Here is a 20,713-nt window from a genome sequence, read left to right as displayed (position 1 = left end):
TAGTGGACATGCTCAGAGTGCATAAGCACTCAATTTAAAATACCTCTACATTTAGTTTCTTTTGTGAGACAGGCTCTTGCTCTGTCACCTAGGCTGGAGTGCAGTGGCACAGTCATAGCTCGCTGCAGCCTCAATCTCCAGGGCTCAAGTGATCCTCCTGCCTCAGCCTTCCAAGTAGCTGAGACTACAAAAAAAATGTGTTGTCTGGTGCAGATGTTCCCAGCTGAGGTTGGATAAGGTGCCACTCCGCCTTCTTTTTCAGCTTTCATTCTGTAAACAAGTATCCTTTTTGCAGTCTACTTAGCACCACGATTTTTTTTTTCATTTCTGTAAGTGATTTTGCTGTTTAAAATGGTGATGTGCTGTCTAGTGTTCCTCAGTGCAGAAAGGCTGCAATGTGCCGTACAGGGAAAATACGTGTTAGATAAGTTTCATTCAGAAAGGAGTTATCGTTGGCTCTGGGTCTAATGTTAATGAATCAATGGCATATATCAAATAAGATGTTTTCGGCCAGGCATGGTGGCTCACACCTGTAATCTCAGCACTTTGGGAGGCCGAGGTGGGCGGATCACTTGAGGTCAGGAGTTTGAGACCAGCCTGGCCAACACGGTGAAACCGTGTCTCTACTAAAAAAAATACAAAAAGTAGTCAGGAATGGTGGCAGGCGCCTGTAATGCCAGCTACTCAGGAGGCTGAGGCAGGAGAATCGCTTGAAACCAGGAAGCAGAGGTTGCAGTGAGCTGAGATTGTGCCACTGCAGACACAGCGAGACTCTGTCTCAAAAAACAGATAAACAAAAAACAAATAAGATGTTTTTAAACAGAAACATACATAAAACAAGGCTATGTATTGATTAGTTGACAAAAAATGTTGTCACCAGAGGATTGCAGGAACCTAACCCTATATTCCCACAGGAGCAATGGTTTAGTATTTTCTAATTCAGTGTTTGTAATGACTTTATAAAACACAATTATTGTGAATAATGAAAACTAACTGTATTTTAGATTTAATCAAAATCTTAGATCTAGTTTATCCCTCCCAATTGATTTATCCATTGGTCTTATGACTGTCCTCATTTCATTTGGCCATTTCCCCATTGGTCAGCATTTGGGTGGCTTCCAAGTTTTTACTTTCACAATGTTGTGATGAACATTCCTGAACATGTCTCCTTGAAGGCATGTGCGATGGTTTCTCTAGGACTGGGTCTCACTTTAAATGGATATGGCCTAATTGCCTTCCAAGACAGCTCATATCAGCAATGATGGTCCTAATGATGCCCATCCCCTCAAAACTTCGGTACTTGATGTCATCAAACTTTAAGTTTTGACAATCTTATGGTGAAGGGTAATCATTATCCCACTTTTAATTTGCATTTGCTTTGCATCCTGAGAGACTCTCTTCTTTTCATGGATTGCTGGAGTCAAATTACCCAAGGGCAGAGGGCATTTCTGAGGCACTCACAGCATGTCACTGTCTCCCTCCGTAATTAAGGAAGTGTCGTGTGTAGGCAGCCAACTACACGGCAGTCACCCACTGCCGTGAGTGGGAGGCCCAAGTGATGTACCTGGTGCCTGTCTTCTTGCTGAGACCCTAACAGACAAAATAAGAAGACAGGAGCTGTGATGGAGAGAAAATATCTGGAGAACAGCCGGCAGCAGTGGGGAGAGGATGGCTGCTGGAAATAGACCGCCTGAAGGCTTAGCTTCGCCACTCCCTATGACCTTGCGCAAATGACTTGGTTTCTCTGAACTCCACTTTCTTCACCTATCAAATGGGGAAATTAGGCCAGGCATGGTGACTCATGCCTGTAATACTAGCACTTTGGGAGGCTGAGGTGGGCAGATCACTTGAGTCCAGGAGTTTGAGACCAGCCTGGCCAACATGACGAAATCCCATCTCTACTAAAAACATAAAAATAAGCTAGGCATGGTGGTGGGCACCTGTAGTCTCAGCTATTCAGGAGGCTGAGGCAGGAGAACTGCTTGAAACTGGGAGGCAGAGGTTGCAGTGAGCAGAGGTCGTGCCACTGCACTCTAGCCTGGGCGACAGAGAGAGACTCCATCGGGGAAAAAAAAAAAAATAGTGGTGGGGAGGGGGAATTAAAAGAACTACTGCATTGGGTTTTACAGTGACAGCTTGTTACTAAGGCTTATGTTGGCCAGGTGCCATAAGAGAAACTGGAACTAGAACATTATAACTTGGTGTAATGGAAAAGGCACTGGATTGGGAGCTAGAAGACTGTGTTCTAGTTCCCCTCTACCTTGAACAAGTGAGGGAAGTTCTGGGAAATCAGGTAGCTCTTGAGGCTATTTCTTTACCTGTAGAGGCATGGACGGGCTCTAGGGACCTCAGTACAGACATTTACTATTATTTAATCTGGTACTTGCTTTTTCTAAAAACTGCCTTTCCTTCTCACTCCAGACACTTTGCATCTGGGAGCTGCCGTGGTGGTCTGAGGTAGTCCCACTCCTGACCACTGTTGGTTGGTATAGGGTTTGACAATCAGAGTCCTTTACTGGCATTTAGGAACCAGAACCGAATAAAAGGGGGCTCAAACTGAGGACAAGTGAGCCTCAGGGGCTGGGGTGGGGGGCCATGCTTCCTGACTGCGGACCTGAGAAGGAGAGGAGTGGAGGGGAGATGGAGTGAAAGCACGACCCCCACGACTGCCGTCCTTGTTTCCATGGATAATATAATGCACTAGCCCTACCTTTTAGAAAAAAATGGAATTCCTCACACTTTCAACCAAAAGAATCCCAAACATCTTCACTAAACCAGAATAAAACTTTCCCATCTGTAGAATGCTGTGGGTGAGTGCTGAGTGACTTTCAGAGCATCCAGGCCTCATGCCTTGCCCTCTGTGGGACGGGCATTTGTGATGAGAGCCAAGTGGAGACCACAGTCCTGCCTCCTCCACCGGCCTGCTGGAAACAGTCCTATGAGCCTCATTTCTCAGAGGGCCCTCTGGGTTTACACTCAGGCAAGGCCTTGTGTTCAGCAGGAAGGAATAACTCATCAGCAGCCTGGTGGGATTGGATATGTTGACTAGGAAATAAGAACAGTTTTTTTTTTGAATGATTGTATGAATGACTAAAGGAGTGGTCAGTGTGGGTAGGTGGGCTGGAGGTCTTGTATTACTGAGTACAGTAGACTCAACGTTTGTGAAGTCAGTCCAGCCTCCCCACTTCACAACAGGGCCTCAAAGGGTTACAATCACTGTAGACTTTGCCCAGGCCAGTTCATGAAGGTGTGTCCTAGGAATACTATTAGGGCCTTAAATTGTGCCTGGCCTGGGTGGGGTGGGGCTATTAGGGTAGGAACAGCCTGGTTCCCTGCTCCAAAATACCAGACGAGGCTGATAAAGTCAGCATCTAGAAGTTAATTAAAAGCAGTCCTGCCCAGGTGGCAAGAATCACCAGAACACTTGGGACAGTGTTTGCAGCCCCTAGATTCAGTGTTTTCTCCTACTGGGTGGCAAAAATGGCAGACTCCAGGATGTGTGGGTTTTGGTCATCTCGTAGACAGACCTCAATTCACAGGGCACCTGGCCTCTCCCTGGTGGTCTCAGGGGTGGCCTGAGAATGCAACCTCAGGATTCCCCTTGCTGTGGCTGGTATGGGAAGTCCCTGGCTGCAGGTATAAAGCCTCCACTGTGCTCAGGTTCACAGCCAGACAGCCAAAGAGACAAAGCCAGGACTCTCACCCAGCGAGGTCTGACTCCAGAGTCTAATCAATTCCTCACTGTATGATAAAGGTCCTGCCTTGATCACACCCAGACACCGCCTGTCCCAATCTGCAGATGCAGCATTGATTTTCAGTTCTGCCTGCAGAATGCCTGGGTTCACGTCTCAACTCTGCCACTTACAGGCCAGGCACAGTGGCTCATGTCTGTAGTCCCAGCACTTTGGGAGGCAGAGGCAGGAGGGTTGTTTGAGCCCAGGAGTTCAAGACCAGCCTGGGTAACATAGTAAGACACTGTTTCTTTCTCTTTTAAAAAAAAAAAAAGATTTAAATAAAAATTGTTCATTTATGGTGGCACACACCTGTAGTCCAAGCTGGGATGGAACTTTGAGGCGGTAGTGAGCTATGATCATGCCACTACACTCTAGCCTGGGTGACAGAGTGAGACCCTATCTCAAAAAACAAAACAAAACAAACAAATAAGCAAAAACAAAAAACAAGCTCCAGCACTTATAGGTGTGTGATCTTGGACAAGTTATTTAACCTCTTTGGTTCTCAATTTCCTCTTCCATAAAATGGGAACTAAAATAGCATCTACTTGACAGGTTTGTTGTGTGAATAAAGTGAGTTAACATATGCTAATAGCCTGAAACAACACATGCATACATTAATATCAAGAAATGTTAGTAATGATTAGTATCACCTTGTCTTTAAAGCTCTCCTGGAGCCCCCAGGCAGACCCTGACAATTTCCAGTTCTGTAAAATAGGGATAATAGAGCCACGTATAGTGACACGTAGTCCCAGCTACTTGGGAGGCTGTTGCTTGAGCCCAGGAGTTCGAGGCCAGCCTGGACAACATAGTGAGACCCTATCTCTTAGAAAGAAAAAAAAGATAATGATAGTACCTGCCTCAAAGGGCTATTTTAAGTATTAAATGGAATACTGTATTTAAAAGTACCTAGCACAGGAGAAGATTAGCTATTATTGGGGTATAGTTTGTGAAAGGAAAATAAAATCTCAGGATCCCAATTCACTACGCCAAAAGGAAAAAAATTAAGCTAAAAGCTGAGTAATGCAAGAAACTGCCTTTGCTTTTGTTCCTAAGCAGATCGCTACAGATAAAAGGTTAAATATCTCCATAAGTAGCTACTCTATGTTCACCTTATCTTATGTAAAGTGTTGATTTACTGAGCGCTAGAGGACTATATAATTGACTATTCCTCTACCTGCTCCTTTTCTCTTGCAACATGTGGGTTCAGTAATGTGACCATGCCCTCCCTCTCTCCCTTTTAAATACTGAAGCCCTCAAAATCATCTTTGGAAAAAGGCACAGACCACAGATTGTTCCTGTGATTTTGTGTTCATTTTTTCCAGGCATGTCCTTAACCTTGGCAAAATAAACTTTTAAATTGATTGGGACTTGTCTCAGATACTTTTTGGTTTACAAGTTCAATGAATGTTTAAGGAACAAATGAAACTTCTGAAACCTCAGAGATGTCATCTGCAACTTGGAAAATGCTCACCATTGTTGTCTAATCATCTGAGTGCAGATCAAAACTGAGGCCATCTGCCTAGCCCATCGGTCCTCAGTGTATTTGATTGTAATAATACATAACACAGTGCACACTGAATAGGGCTCTACCGTTTACAACACCTGTTCACTCATCTACTTTCTGCATATAAAATCTCATTTTACAGTTGAGGCAACTGAGGCTCAGAGAGCACAAACATTTGCTCAAGATTGCACAGCTAGAGTCAGCTCCTCTTCCTCCTACGAAGGCTCCCTTCAGAGTTTCACCTATTTCAGGTGAATGCCAACTGCAAGGTAGGTTTACCTGGCCAGGCTGGACTGTGGAGGTGGCCATCAGAAAATAGTTTACCTTAAAAGAGGAATTTATAATTCCCAACATGAAGAGGAGTGAAATGAGCAAGAGATTTGGAATTAGCATCCAACTATATCTTGGCTATTTGTTTTTCAGGTGATTCACTTAGCAACTTCCTTAACCTGTAAAAAGAGAAGGCAGGAGTGTGCTGCTGCCTCCCGGGGCTTTCTGCGATAACATCCGGGAAAGTGCTTTATAAATGTTAGTTACTGCAGTCTTTACTGTGCAGTTGATAAAGAGGCCCTGGGGCCTCTTCAGCCTTTCAAGACTGCTGCTGAGTCTGCTGAGCAAAGCCTGGCAGTGCAGTGCAGGGAGAGACAGCAGCCGTGTCTCCTGCAGAGTGGATGGGGGCACTCACAGGGGATTCATTTCTCAGGCCACAGGAACAAATGGGATAACACTGATGTTTTCTTAGAGCTTCCAGATTATAACAAAGAAGATGAAGGGAGGAAAAGTCCAAACTGCCTTTTCATTTTGCTGCCTTGCCATAAAGCACACAGAGATGGTTTTTCCATGGACACGTCCACATTGGTATATCCTATTCAACACCATGGGAGCGGAGGGGGGTGCTCAGTCCCACTGTGTAGCTCCTCAGCCTCATCATGTTATCTTTCCATTTTCTGATAAATCCAGAATGATTATAAAAAGAACCCCTCCATTAACATTTTCCAACACAAATGAATAAACTGTCAAAATGGTTACAGAACCAATTTCCCTTTTAATATTTTCAGGAAAGGGGAAACATAAATTCTGCAGAAGTCATTTAAAGTCATAAACCTTGGAAATGCTTGCAGTGTGTCCTGCTGATTAAAGTGTTCCAGCTGACTTGGGCCATGGCACACCACAACACGACCTCTGCAGTGCCAGGGAAATGGCACTTCTGAACACTTTCCAAGTGGCATTGCAAGGAAAAAGATTCTTTCTTCTTCACGGCATTGATTTCTTAAATAAATCTTTTGATTCTGGAGTCAAGAACAAATGAGATCTCTGCACTTGTTGAGGTTAGTTCTCAGCAGGGGATTTTGTGTAATACACATCAAAAGCACACCTTTTTTCCCTGGGGCCTGTATCTTAGGGGTCTAGAATATGTCACATTCTGAGAACCCCCTCCCGGGTGCCCCTCCTGGGGAGTGGGTGCGGAGTCTGGCTCTAAAGCTCATTCTCCACCCTGCTCTAGGAAAAGATATTTTACATTTTACAAATAGATATTTACACATAGATCATTTACAAATAGACATTTAAAAATAGATTATTTCTTTTTATTTCCCCATCAAAGATTCATGGTAGCTGGAGGGGACAGGGACCACTGGGAATGGATAAGTCAGGGTGGGACATTGTTTACCAAATCAGGACGCGAGTTTCTCGGATTGGGCTGCTGGCCCCCTGCCCTCCCGGAGGAGGAAGAAACAAAAAGGCAGCCACAGAGGCAGGAAACTGCAGAGAATGCAGGCCAACCTGCTGAGAAGAGGGGGGCAGGAGCAGGGGTAGAGATAACTGGAAAGTGCGCGGGAAGGAAGGGAGAGAGAAGACCTATGGAAAGAGGGTTAGAAAGCAAAAGAGGGAAGAAAGCTTGCAACATAGAAGAATGCAGCTCCGAGAAGCATCTTCCTGCAGAAAGAGTTGGCAGGTGAGGAATGGCCCCTACAATCTTAACAGGCAGGGAGCTGCCAGGACCACACCTTGGTCCTCATATACGCTGGACCTCTTTGTCAGCTGAGAAAACATCCTCCGCCAGCACCACCATGGGGCAAAAATGCCATGGTATTCCACACCATCCAAGGAGAGATTGTTACTTTTTCTGCCTTTCCATTCCTATCCCTACTCCAACTCATGAATTCCAACTTAGGGAATTCCAGGGCAGCTCCATGTGCTGAAGAAAAACTTTGTCTATCTACTGTTCCTCATTCTGTGGCTTGGACTTATGTGTCCCTTCCCCAGGGCAATCTCCCTGAGCACCCAGGCCTAGGTCAGGTCCCGGGGTTGTACACTCCATCGTGTCCTGAATTCTTCCTCCATTACACTGTGACAACTATAGTTACTTATTTGTATAATTATATATTTAATGTCTGTCTCAGCTGGGTGCTCATGCCTATAATCCCAGCATTTGGGAGGTTGAGGCAGGAGGGTCACTTGAGGCCAGGAGTTTCAGAACAGCCTGGGCAACATGGCGAAACCTTGTCTCTACAAATAATTAAAAAATAAGCCAGCATGGTGGTGCACACCTGTAGTCCCAGCTACTTGTGAGGCTAAGGCAAGAGGATCACCTAAGCCCCGGAGTTCGAGGTTACAGTGAGCTTTGATCATGCCACTGCACTACAGCCTGGGTGACAGAGCAAGACCCTGTCTCTGAAAGATAAATAAATAAAAATATGTGTCTTCAGCCGGGCGCGGCGGCTCACGCTGTAATCCCAGCAATCTGGGAGGCTGAGGCTGGTGGATCACAAGGTCAGGAGATCGGGACCATCCTGGCTAACACGGTGAAACCCCATCTCTACTAAAAATACAAAAAATTAGCCGGGCATGGTGGTGGGTACCTGTAGTCCCAGCTACTCGGGAGGCTGAGGCAGGAGAATGCCGTGAACCCGGGAGGCGGAACTTGCAGTAAGCTGAGATCGCACCACTGCACTCCAGCCTGGGCGACAGAGCAAGACTCTGTCTCAAAAGGAAAAAGAAAAAGAGTGTCTCCTTGGTCAAAGTGTAAGCCCCTGGAGCACATTGTGTTTATCTTGGCCTTTGTTGAAAACCCATTGCCAGCGCAGTATCTGGGACATGGTAACAGAGAATGAACACCCGAAGATGAATGAATGAATTCTAATGGTTTATCTAGAAGAGTGACAGAGAAGCAGGACTTACTGCACAACTTCCTCTGGAACACGGAGGTCAGCGTCTCAATCTGGCTGAAATTGGCCACCAGGAAGACATGGTCCTCATGGGGCTCACTCCCAATGGCCTTCAAGGTGTTGAAGTCTACCTGGCCCACACCAATGGCAAAGATTAGGATGCCCGTATCCCGTGCCTTAGCAGCCACCTCGGCCACGGAGTCCTGAGGTCTCCCATCCGTCACAATCATTATGACCCGTGGCACATTCTCCCTCAGGGGCCGGGCCCCCTCTGCTTCTGAGAATGCGATGTTCAGGGCATACTGGATGGCCAGCCCCGTCATGGTGCCCGTGGACAGATGCCGCATCCTCTTGACAGCACGCTCCACCTCGGACTTCCTCTTGAAGGTCTTGAGGGAGAACTCATTCTTGACAGTGCTGCCATATTGGAGCAGGCCCACTCGGGTGACGTCAGGACCAATGTCCAAGAATTGCAAGATGTCCATGAGGAACTCCTTGACCTTTGCATAGTCATGGGTGTTGACACTGCGGGAGCTGTCAATGATGAAAACCAGGTCTGCCCGCTTGTTCTCACAGGAGCTCTCTGGGGAAAAAGAAGTGGTCAATTACATTAGAAGAGAGGCCAGGCGTGGTGGCTCACACCTGTAATCCCAACACTTTGGGAGGCAGGTGGATCACCTGAGGTCAGGAGTTCAAGACCAGCCTGGTCAACACTGTAAAACCCTGTCTCTACTAAAAACACAAAAATTAGCCTGGTGTGGTGGCGGGCACCTGCATTCCCAGCTACTCGAGAGGCTGAGGCAGGAGAATCACTTGAACCCAGGAAGCCGAGGTTGCAGTGAGCTGAGATAGCACCATTGAACTCCAGCCTGGGCGACAAAAGCAAGATTGCATTAAAAAAATATATAAATACAAATATAAAAACATTAAAAGAGAGTTAAGGACCCAGTGCAGACCAGCTGTTGTTGGAAATCCTGGGGCTGATGATCACCTTTGAAACCTCCAGTCTTCATCAATTTTCCTCCCCACTCATGGAAGTATAAGGTTATATTTGTGCATGGCTGGAAGATCATGACTACTGGCTATAATCAGATAGCAATCCTTTTTGCAAGATAAATCAACATGTTAGTTTCCAGAAAGTCGCCAATGCAGTTTTTATGTAACCAAATACCTGATCAGGGTCAAAACTATTTTATTCTTTACCGCATGACACATAAGCTTGGCTGGGCACTGCAGAGAATATAACAGAAGCTTAGGACAGGGTCCAAAGTTAAGGAGCTTCCAGTCTACCTGTGGAGACTTAACTAATAAAACCATGAAAGAATAACTGTCATGAAAACTGTGTGGTCCCGACAATAGCTGCTAAGAGAATAGGGATATGAATGGGCTGGGGTCAAGGAGATGGGACATTAGCTGACCTTACAGGTGCATGGTGATTAGATTAGAGAGAAGGCGCACATGGAGCGGATCACATGAACCAAAGCCCAAGATGGAATGAGTGTGGTGGGTAACAGAATAAGCGATGAGACCTTGTAGTAGAGGGAATACTAGGAGTTTCAGGCAGGAATTAGTTGGAGAGATGGCCTGAAGCCAGTTTAAAAAGACCTTTCCTTTCAGACTGAGAAATATGTATATGATGCCACCAGTGAGGGGCATCTTAGCATCATATTATGTAACTCACCTCTCCCATAGGGAAGTTACATAATGAAAAGTCAACAGAGTCTGGCAGTGGTTTGCAAGATGGATGGTCTACACAATTTCTGGACTAATCTCATTGAGAGGGGGACTCAGATCTAATCCCAGGACAGTAGTGGAAATGGAGAAAAGGGGACCTAAGAAATATTTCAACAAAGGACACAGTTAAATTGGAAAAAGGCAAATGTTAAGTCTTTCCCTTACCATCATGACTGCCATATTTATGCCTTAAGCATCTAAGCAAGAAGGCTGTAAAAGGTTTGAGTCCATAGACAAACTCATCCCTTTTGTGTTTGTAGCATTAGGATGATATTGAATGAGATGAGAGGCCTCCAGCCTCAGTGGGTGGAGGCTGGACATTCCTGTTGGAGTTTCTCGGATATTCTGAGCTACTGCCTTTCACCAGGGTGGGTCCCTCCTCCCCCCGTTCTCTCCTCCCTTCCCGGACTTTGCAGCTGAATCAGGATTTGAAAGGGATTAGAAAAGGGATCCCAAATGCTTGCCCTAAATCCTAATCACCACAGCTGCAAGAAAGAGAGAGAAAGCCAAAATGAAACAGTGAAGCTAGTCATAAAAATGAGAAGTGGGAAAGGCCCGTGAGGTCATCCTGTCCAGGCCAGCTTGCCAGACTGTGACTCGTCCCTGAGTGCCTGCACACACACCTCATCCTTGCTGCCTTACAAGTCTAATGATTTTAGGAGAGGAGGCACCCCCCAAACACCAGTAGCCTGGCAAGAAACCAACCTTTTGCCATACCCACGCATAACCCTGGGGGCTGGGTGAGTCCAGGGTGAGTGTCTCAAAACAGAGGACCCAGAAACTGAGCCTTTGAGGTCTCAGCGATAAGATCTATATGAAACCTAACATTTGCAGGATGTTTTAACATCTTTTTTCCAGAGCACTTTGTCACTGTGGTGTCATTTGATTTTCAGAACAAGTTTTTGAGAAAGGAGCAAGAAGCCTCATACCCACTGCATAGATGAGAACATGGGAGCACTGAGGGTTTGAAATCTTTCATAATTTAGAAAAAGAAAAAAACATACAGAGGTGCAACCACTATCCACCTCGTTGGGCAGCTGTAAGAATTTAAGGAAATGATGTGATGAAGGATCCAGTACGTGGGAACTCCCGACATGTGCTGGCTGCATGTATAGCTTCTCCCCTGCCCACCCCTCCATCAGCCCTCACTCGTGTCCAGCCCTAGGCTGGGTAGGGGCAGGGTTACAGCTATGGCTGTGTGGTTGGTGCTGCACACAGGCACCTGCTCAAGGAGGTGAGAGGAACTGAAATCCAGCCAAGCCCTGAGTCCCAGGGGCTGAGTTCACCCTAAGAGGCACCTTAACGGGATGCTTTTCAGCCAGGTGCAGTGGCTCACGCCTGTAATCCCAGCACTTTGGGAGGCCGAGGTGGGTGGATCATGAGGTCAGGAGATCGAGACCATCTTGGCTAACATTGTGAAGCCCCATCTCTACTAAAAATACAAAAAATTAGGCAGGCATGGTGGCACGTGCCTGTAGTCCCAGCTACTTGGGAGGCTGAGGCAGGAGAATCGCTTGAATCCAGGAGGTGGAGGTTGCAGTGAGCTGAGATGGTGCCACTGCACTCCAGCCTGGGCGACAATGCAAGACTCCGTCTCAGAAAAAAGAAAAAAAAAAAGGTGGGGGTGTCTCATTTTCATGAAGGCTCCTATGGTTTAGCCTATATATAGCCCTGGATTGGGGCAGTGGATGATGGATCTGCAGATCCCGGGAAGGAGGACAAGGGAGAGCATTCCCAAGAACCAGGCAGGCCCCTCTCCAAGAGCCACACCTGCCCCACCCTTAATGTCTGAACTTATTGCAGGGAGAATGTGACCCAATAATCTTTATCTGCTGAAAAGAGGGGCCAGGCTTAGACCCTGCCATGGAGAAGGATATTAATTAAGGCACCTTTGAAGGGAGGGAAATTCACACAAGACTTGCACTCTGAGAACTCTCTTCCTTTGGAGATCTTTGGAAGTAGCGGATCCTCCTTGGATTGGGCCTTTATTATGGGTCTTAGTCATGGTGTCAGTATCTATCCAAGCATCGCAATCAATTTAAGGGGAAGCCTGGAAGTTCCATGGAGAATTGTGTGCTAAATTGGATTCTTTCCCTACAAAACAAATGGGTGGTTTCCACAACACCTGCACATTTACAAAAACACCACAAAGGTTCAAAATGTTGTTGGAGGTTCCAAGAAAGGTCTAATTCTGAGTTGAAAACACCAAGTCCTGGCAGCCCAAGTAACTGAATTTTCTTCAAAATGTCTCCTTGGGTCCCTGAGGGCTCAGAACCACAGTCTCATAGCTTGTCCCTGAAAGGGCTAGTTCAATGGTTCTCAAACTCAAATATGCATCTCAATTTTTTAGAGGACTTCTTAAAAACTAAGACCAGGCCAAGTGCACAGCGGCTCACGCCTGTAATCCCAGCACTTTGGGAGGCTGAGGCAGGTGGATCACCTGAGGTCGGGAGTTCAAGACCAGCCTGACCAACAAGGAGAAACCCCATCTCTACTAAAAATAATAATAATAATAATACAAAATTAGCTGGTTGTGGTGGTGCATGCCCGTAATCCCAGCTATTCAGGAGGCTGAGACAGGAGAATCACTTGAACCTGGAAGGCAGAGGTTGCTATGAGCCAAGATCGTGCCATTGCGCTCCAGCCTGGGCAACAAGAGTGGAACTCCATCTCAAAACAAAAAAAAAAAAAAAAAAAAAAAAAAAAAAAAAACAAGACCAGTGCACCACAACCCCAGAGCTTCTGATTCCACAAGTTTCCATTTCTAATAAGTTCCCTGGTGAAGTCAATGTTACTGGTCTAGGGACATACACAAGTCAAAGAAATAGAGAGCTCTCTGGAGAAAAGAAGTTCTATAAAGTCTTGACCTTGTTATCTCACTGGACTTCCCCAAGGTTAGGAAACCAGTCTCATTTATCTTTGTAGGCATGCAGTTGGAAACACAGAAAGTCTTCATTCAACATCTGTGGAATTAAATGGAATTCTGGTGGAAGCAAGTCGTCAGGTGAAAGAGATTGAATCAGAGCAGTTAGTTCAAAAAGATGATGACAAACACGAAGCCAAAAAGTTCTAGAGGAGGTGTGGTCCTGCTAATGGAGTCAGAGATTCTAGGACCCAAATCTTTGCCATTTTATGAGGGAGCATAACCACTTCTGAAGTTTGATTCATGGAATCATAGACTAGTAGACTCTTAGAGGTGGAGGGGTCCCAACAGAGTCCAAGTCACTCACTTTATAGAAAAGAAAACTGAGGCCCAGAGGGTTGACTCTATCTCTGCAAGGCCCTCATGGCTCACCATGGTCAGACCTGATGCCCTTTCCATTGTCTCATGGCAGGCACCCTTAGGAAATTATCAATACAGCCAGCTATTATGATAGGAGCTTTGCAGATACCTGGGAACACTCTAAAACATTTGCTGTGAAAAGCCTCACATATTCTCCACATGGGAACTGTTGAGAGATGTTTCCAGGAAATGGATTTCCTTGGTGTGTGTTCTTCTTATGCTGACAATTGGTTCTGATGAAGCACATCCTGTCTCCTTGGCCTGGGGGAAGAACATACAATGATCTTCCTTCTGGCCTCTCACGACAGGGTTTTCAGCCACAGTTGGAAGACGGTTTGTGGGCCTGTAATAAAACGTCCTCCTTCTAACCATAAAGTGATGATCTGGACTCTGTTAACAGCTCTTCCAGTACTGTCAGCTTGACTCCAAAGTCCATGTATTGGGCAAATGAGTGTCTTTTACCCTTCCAGAGAAAGGGAACTGAGCCAGGACAATTTTAAGCAACATTCCTACTCCAGCAGAATGACAATGTGCAACCTCAGAACTATTTCCTCCTCTCAAGATTGCAGCCTTGTCACTAATCAGCCTCTCTCCCGTTCTGGCTAAATTCAATCAAGGCCGTGTAATCATACTGTAAATATTTGGTGCCATCTGCCTAGGGAAGTTAGGACACATTTGGAGAAGTAATGAGTATGAATCTCCATGACAAGGGTAAAATCATTTCATCTGGAGACCAAAGGGGGCTCTGAAATCCTAAGTGAAACAGTATTAGAGTCCTATGATCCCACGCAAGCCCAACCTCTGCCACTTTCTGTCCAAATGATCTTGAGCTTCTCCTTAACCTGTGTGACCCTCAGTCTCTTCCTCTGCAAGATAGGGATAATAATACCTTACAATACTGTTGTGAGACTCAAAAGAGAAAATAATCGTAATTTATAGCTAATATTTATTGAGCACTTAATTAGCGCCAGGCCTTGTTCTGAATGCTTTACAGGTGTTGGCTTGTTTACTCTTCACACACACCTTAGAAAGTAGGTGCTGTTACTGTTCTTTAATGGATGGGGACAGTGAGTCTAGAGAGGTGAGATAACTTGCTTGAGTTCTCCTACCTAGTGTAAAAGTGAACCAAATATGGCCTGAGAATGACTCCATGCTTCTATATTTCAGTCTTTGTGGAAAAACTGCAACCAAGATTAGTAAGCAGACAAGATTGAAAACCTAACTTAGGAGTATGCATCTGTAACAATAGCTGAGTCTTGGCCAATCCCAGCGGCCGTATTTCAACCATTCATACACTGCTGAGTGTTCAGATTGTGTTCAAATAAGAAAAACGCCAGCCTGTAGCCAATCTACCCGTTGTGTACCTCACTTTTGATTTCTGTACGTCATTTCCCTTTTTTTGTCTATAAATCTTCCACCACGTGGCTGTACTGGAGTCTCTGTGAATCTGCTGTGATTCTGGGTGCTGCCCGATTCACAACCTGTTCATTGCTCAGTTAAACTCCTTTAAATTTAATTGGGTTGAATTTTTTCTTTTATCACTAGGAAGTAGAGGAGCTGGGATCTGAACCCATCGTGATGGTTCCGTAGTCTGCACTCTTAACCACCAAGCTATACTCATGATGAATATGAAAAGATTTTGTCCTTTTAGATCTGCCATTTCCAGAATATGCAAGATGCACCAGGGCTGCACTGGCTTTCTGGGGTCAGTTCTTTCCTTTCCTGGACTCAGGGCCTGAGAGCAATGGCCCAAACTTGCCTACCTCCTGCCAAGTGCTTAAAAAAAAAAAAATTAATAATATGATGAAAACAGATGCTTGCCTCCCTGGATAGCAGCAGCCCAGCAAATCAAGCCGTGGGTGGTTTCCATTCTCACTCCTTGACAAGCGCTTATGGAGAGCTCAGTAGGAGCAAGGGTCAGGAGGAGAATGAAGGATGGGACAGGTGTGATGGAGAGAGAGAGGTCACCAATCTTTGAAGGGCTGTGGGGAATAGAAGGACTATAGTCTGCACAATAGTCAAATACCCAGGAAAATTGATTTCAGAAAATGTGATGTTCTATATCAATTCCCAGCAAAGTTCCCACGAGCAGATGGTTTGTGGGCACTTAACAAGAGAACCATGAAAAATGTAATAATACAAGTGAAAAAAACTGTAACAGTTTCTAGGACAGTGGAAGAGTGAAGGGATTAGGGAACTAGAGTATGATTTCCAGGCCGCATTAAAGGCCTACGTGAAGGCTGCAGTTATGAAATTCACATGAGACCAATCCACGTGGTTGCATGTTTTGCTGCAGCCACATTCAGCTACACAGATATGGGGGAAGGCTGGCAAAAGTTGAATGTAACCAGGGTTATCATGTAGCCAAACGAGAATGATGAATCAGGAAAGGGGCAAAGGTAGTTGACAGTGATTCCTTATGGAATTAAAGCTGGGGAAGCGGGAAATAGAGGAATCGAGGTGAAAGACAGTGAAAAAATAGCAGGAACAATTAACTGAAAGTCCAGATAAGGTCACAGAATTGTTGGAGCTGGAATACTAGTAGGGGTAAGCTGGGAAGATAGATTTAAACTGAGATTATGGCAGGATTAAAGTTACTATAATTACACGGTCAAGATAAGAATGTGGCTGAAATCTAGCTGAGAACAGTAGCTCATGCCTGTAATCCCAGCACTTTCGGAGGCCAACGTGGGTGGATCACTTGAGGTTAGGAGTTCGAGATCAGCCTGACCAATATGGTGAAACACCATCTCTACTAAAAACACAAATATTAGCTAGGCGTGGTGGCGGGCACCTGTTATCCCAGCTACTTGGGAGGCTGAGGCAGGAGACTCGCTTGAACCTGGGAGGCTAGACGTAGCAGTGAGCTGAGATTGTGCCACTACACTCCAATCTGGACAACAAAGCGAGGCTCCATCTCGAAAATAAAAAAGAGAGAGAGAGAGAGAAGTGAGTGGTTGAGATCTGGTGGAAGACCAGAATATTGGAGAAAAGAATCTCAAAGCTATTAAAGGATGATTCATGATTCATGTGGATATTGAAATCACCAACAATTATGACAAGGGTAATGCTGGACAGAGCAGCAGTAAGCCAAGAGCTCAAACTGTTCTTTGAACTAGGAATAACCAGAGGATTTTAAAAATTACCTAAGGGTGACCCAAAACACTATGAAGCATGATTAAAAACATGATTAAAATTTCCTAAAGGGACAGAGAAAAAACTAGCTCACCAAGAGTTTCAAAGGGACACTGGGGAGAAAAAGCTGTTTTATGATGAGAGAAGAACAGAGAGAGAGACAGACAGCAAGCCATGATCATAATGAGCCAGCAGGAGTTTAAGGAAGAAAAAAAAAAGGGGGCGTGCAAAATGTATGTTTTATTCCTAGATGGCACAGATCAAGAGGATCCAGGGAACTCTGTAGTATGGATCTCAGTGAGGCAAATGACTGACCCTAATGAGGCAGATTCCCTGTATGCAGAACAATTAGGTAGAACTGTTACGTAGAGCCAGTCATTCAACATACCTATTTTATGTCAGGCCCTGGGGATACAAAGGAAGGAAAAGACTTCTGACTGTGAAAGGGACACAAATAATAATGGGATACATGAAGCAGGCAGACCAAAAAGATACAGTGTGCTGTTGTTGATAAATATAAACATATCAAGCCAGTCTGGAAGGAGGTCTCTGATGATACAAGCTGAGAGAGAAGGACAGTGAGGGAGTGGTTGACTATCTCTTGGTAGAGGAGGAGAGGGAATGTTTGACTATTTCAGGCTCTAAGGCAAGCTTAGCAATGCCTTTTTCTTCAGTCCCTGGCAGATATTGTTCATCAATTCTGGCCCTGTCCCCCTCAGTCTGGATCCTTTCAACGTGGCACTTCAAGTACCAGTAAACAATCTGTCAGAACTGGCACATGAAATAGAATCCTTCTACCAACCTGGTCTTAGAGCCTGGTGCTCTGCAACAAAGATTGAAATACTCAATTTTAAGCATGTCTGAAAAAATGAATAGAGGTAAACTAGCTAATCATATGAGACACTGTCTGACTATAAGGGCTAACATTCTTTTTCAGTGAGAAATAAGGGCAGGCAGACAAGGCTGGCCATGTGAAGGGTCGGCACATGAGTTTCCAGGTAAAACCACATTCATGATGGAGGGCTGACAGGTGGGCATGGGGTCAGAGCAAAACAAATAGAAAGATTGGAAGAGATATTCTCATCAAACCGTGAAAGTGGTATGGATCCTCCACCATAAGAATATAAAACTAGCACATCAGAATACAAGGAAATTGCATCCAATAAGCCAGCAGTCCCCAACCTTTTTGGTACCAGGGACTGGTTTCATGGAAGACAAATTTTCCAGGGACAGAGTGGGGAAGAGGGGGACTGTTTCACCTCAGATCATCAGGCATTATTTAGATTCTCATAAGGAGTGCGCAACCTAGATTCCTCGCATGCACAGTTCACAATAGGGTTTGCGCTCGTATGAGAATGGAATGTCGCCACTGATCTCATAGGAGGTGGAGCTCAGGTGGTAATGATCGCCTGCCGTTCACTTCCTGCTGTGCAGCCTGGTTCCTAACAGGCCACGGACTGGTATCAGTCCACAGCCTGGGGCTTGGGAACCCCAGCTATAAGCATTTGATTTATGAGACTTGAACTACATGAGCTTGTCAAAGAGAGACAGAGAGACAGATGGACTGAGAGCAAAGACGACCATGCGACACAGCACTGGGATCCCACCCACCACTGTGCTCCCACAAGAGCATGTCCACAGACACCCGAGATGCGGCCCCTGAGCCTCCTCAGGTGCTTCTGTCCCTGTGTGCCTCCAGACTGTGACCAGCTCTCAGTACTTAAGGACAATTGAAAGGCTATTTCAGATGTAGTTTAGACTATACTTGTTTTGTACCCCAGTGCGACTTCCCCTGCAGTCCCCTGCATTTAGGGCACTTGATTAAGGCACCATGGTCCTTGGCCAAGAAATAATCAATTCTCCCCTCTCTGATTCCCTTATTAGTCAGTCGCCAGCTGCAGCATTGCATCAGGCCTGACACTGCAGAAGGCAGTTGATGAGCTAGAGCTTTCTTTTGACTCAGTCGTGCTCTATTCACATTTTCTGAAAAAAACCGCTGGGGAATATTCTGAAAACTTGCTTCTGCTATATTAGGGAGACACCCTGTATTACTTAATGGGTCTAAGACATATTGTGAACTCATTAGCAAATCATTTCCCACTTGGTAACATTTTCCGAACATTTTTGCAAATTCTGGAGGCATTTGTGGTTCTCCCTACACCACTGCATACAACGCTGGGAGGAACTGCTAATAATCTGAGTAACAGAGTCAGGCCCAGAAAGGGTTTCTGAGGGATGGAATAATGAGTAGAAACTAATAAGATGAAGTATAATTGGTAAAAATGTCAAGCCCTGCATGTAGGTTTGAAATCAAGTGCATAAACCAAAGAAAGGGAGACAGCTGGTCACACGATAAAATCTGGAGCCAGGATGAAGTCCAAGCCTTGCATGTCACCCCCATGTCCCCAGCCCTGGCACCTGTGGCCGACAGCCCTAATCAGTCCTGGTCTCAGAATCAAAGTTCAATCACAGGATTCCTCTTGACACAGCACCCCAATTTCCCATCACACATAGACTGGAGGGAGCTTATGAAAAGAAATCGATTTGTCCTCAAGATGTCACTTTCCAATCACTCCCATTAGACTCCTCCCAACCTTATGCCCCAGTCATCTCATCAATGGCTTTTCCAGAGAGAGACTCTCCTGACAAAAAATGGACCTTAATCTTCCTCTTTCTGCCAGAACTTTCCCATGAATGAGTATTTTGGTGAGTTTCATTGATCTGAGTCCCAAGAGCTGGAAATGACAGCTTTAAATTCCCAGTATCGGGCTGGGTGAAGTGGCTCCTGCCTGTAATCCCAGCATTTTGGGAGGTTGAGGTGGGCAGATCACCTGAGGTCAGGAGTTCAAGACCAGCATGGCAAAACCCCATCTCTACTAAAAATGCAAAAACTAGCCAGGCATGGTGGTGTGCTCCTGTAGTCCCAGCTACTCAGGAGGCTGAGGCAGGAGAACTGCTTGAATCCAGAAGGCAGAGATTACAGTGAGCCGAGATCACGCCACTGTACTCCAGCCTGGGCAACAGAGCGAAACTCTGTCTCACAAATAAATATATAAATAAATACATAAACTGCCAGTATCCATGAGTCTCGGGGAGTTATTCAATCAAAGCAATTTATTCAAAAGCCACCATCCTAAGGGTCACTAATGGCAAGGTTGCTGATGTTCAGGGGAGAACGAACTCATGAACTCAGCCTTCTCCACCAGCCCACCACTCCCTGCCCTATACCTTATACCACAACAATGTCCCACTGCCTGTCTGTAGTCCCTACGCAGCGCCCTCTCTGCTAGGCATGCCCTCAGCTGCCTCTTCAGCTTAAGACTCAGGCCTGTGGTCATCTATTTTGAAAACCTTTCCTTGATGGGCCACTCTCCACTGGCCTCAATGGCCTTCCTCTAAGCCCCAACACTTCCTGCTTACCTCTGTCTGACCGTCTTCCACCAGTATCTCCTGCAGCTACCTGGCCACATGCAGTGTCTCCTATGAATCCCTAGTACCCGGTCTAGTGCCAGGCACCTGGCTGCCCGTCTGGGTCCTTGCTTATTCCCTTTGGTGTGTACGTGAGCTTCCAGGTAAAGCTTGTGGGTGGGGGGTGTGGGAGGGCAGGGAAGAGAAAGATTGCAGATACCCTGCCATGAGCTAGAATGGGCTGGGAATGCTGGTCAGCAGAGGCACAATAAAGAACAGGTAGCAGCTGGGATACTTGACAGCTCGATAACATCAGAAACAGGTGGGGACGGCCAGGCATGGTGGCTCATGCCTGTAATCCCAGCACTTTGGGAGGCCGAGGTGGGTGGATCACTTGAGGTCAGGAGTTTGAGACCAGCCTGGCCAACATAGTGAAACCCTGCCTCTACTAAAAATACAAAAATTAGCTTGGCATGGTGGCAGGCGCCTGTAATCCCAGCTACTCAGGAGGCTGAGGCAGGAGAATCGCTTGAACTTGAGAGGCAAAGGTTGCAGCGAGCTGCGATCGCACCACTGCATTCCCAGCTGTACCCTAGACCCAGGGAATCAGAATATCTGGGGTTAAGGCCCAGGAATCTGCATTTGTAATTGCTCCAAGTGATTCTTAAGCACAACAATTCTGAGAGCTCTCCCTCTAGGGATATGTGAGCCTGAGAGACCATCTGCCAAGGGTCTAGAAAAGAAGATA

The 20,713-nt window shown here is 45.8% G+C and overlaps 1 protein-coding gene across 1 annotated transcript in view; it reads right to left on the bottom strand.

Moving 5' to 3' along the window:
• The window catches only part of MATN2 (matrilin 2), a 167,868-nt gene that overhangs the window by 96,654 nt on the left and 50,501 nt on the right, over nt 1-20,713 (bottom strand). Inside the window, exon 3 of the mRNA XM_031669683.1 lies at nt 8,419-8,988. Coding sequence (XP_031525543.1) covers nt 8,419-8,988 — 570 coding nt within the window. The remainder of the gene's footprint in view (nt 1-8,418; nt 8,989-20,713) is intronic.

The sequence above is a fragment of the Papio anubis genome, chromosome 8 (genome assembly GCF_008728515.1).
Source record: "Papio anubis isolate 15944 chromosome 8, Panubis1.0, whole genome shotgun sequence".
Classification (NCBI taxonomy): domain Eukaryota; kingdom Metazoa; phylum Chordata; class Mammalia; order Primates; family Cercopithecidae; genus Papio; species Papio anubis.
Note: the sequence above shows the minus strand (reverse complement) of the source record. Positions and strands in the feature narration are given on the sequence as shown.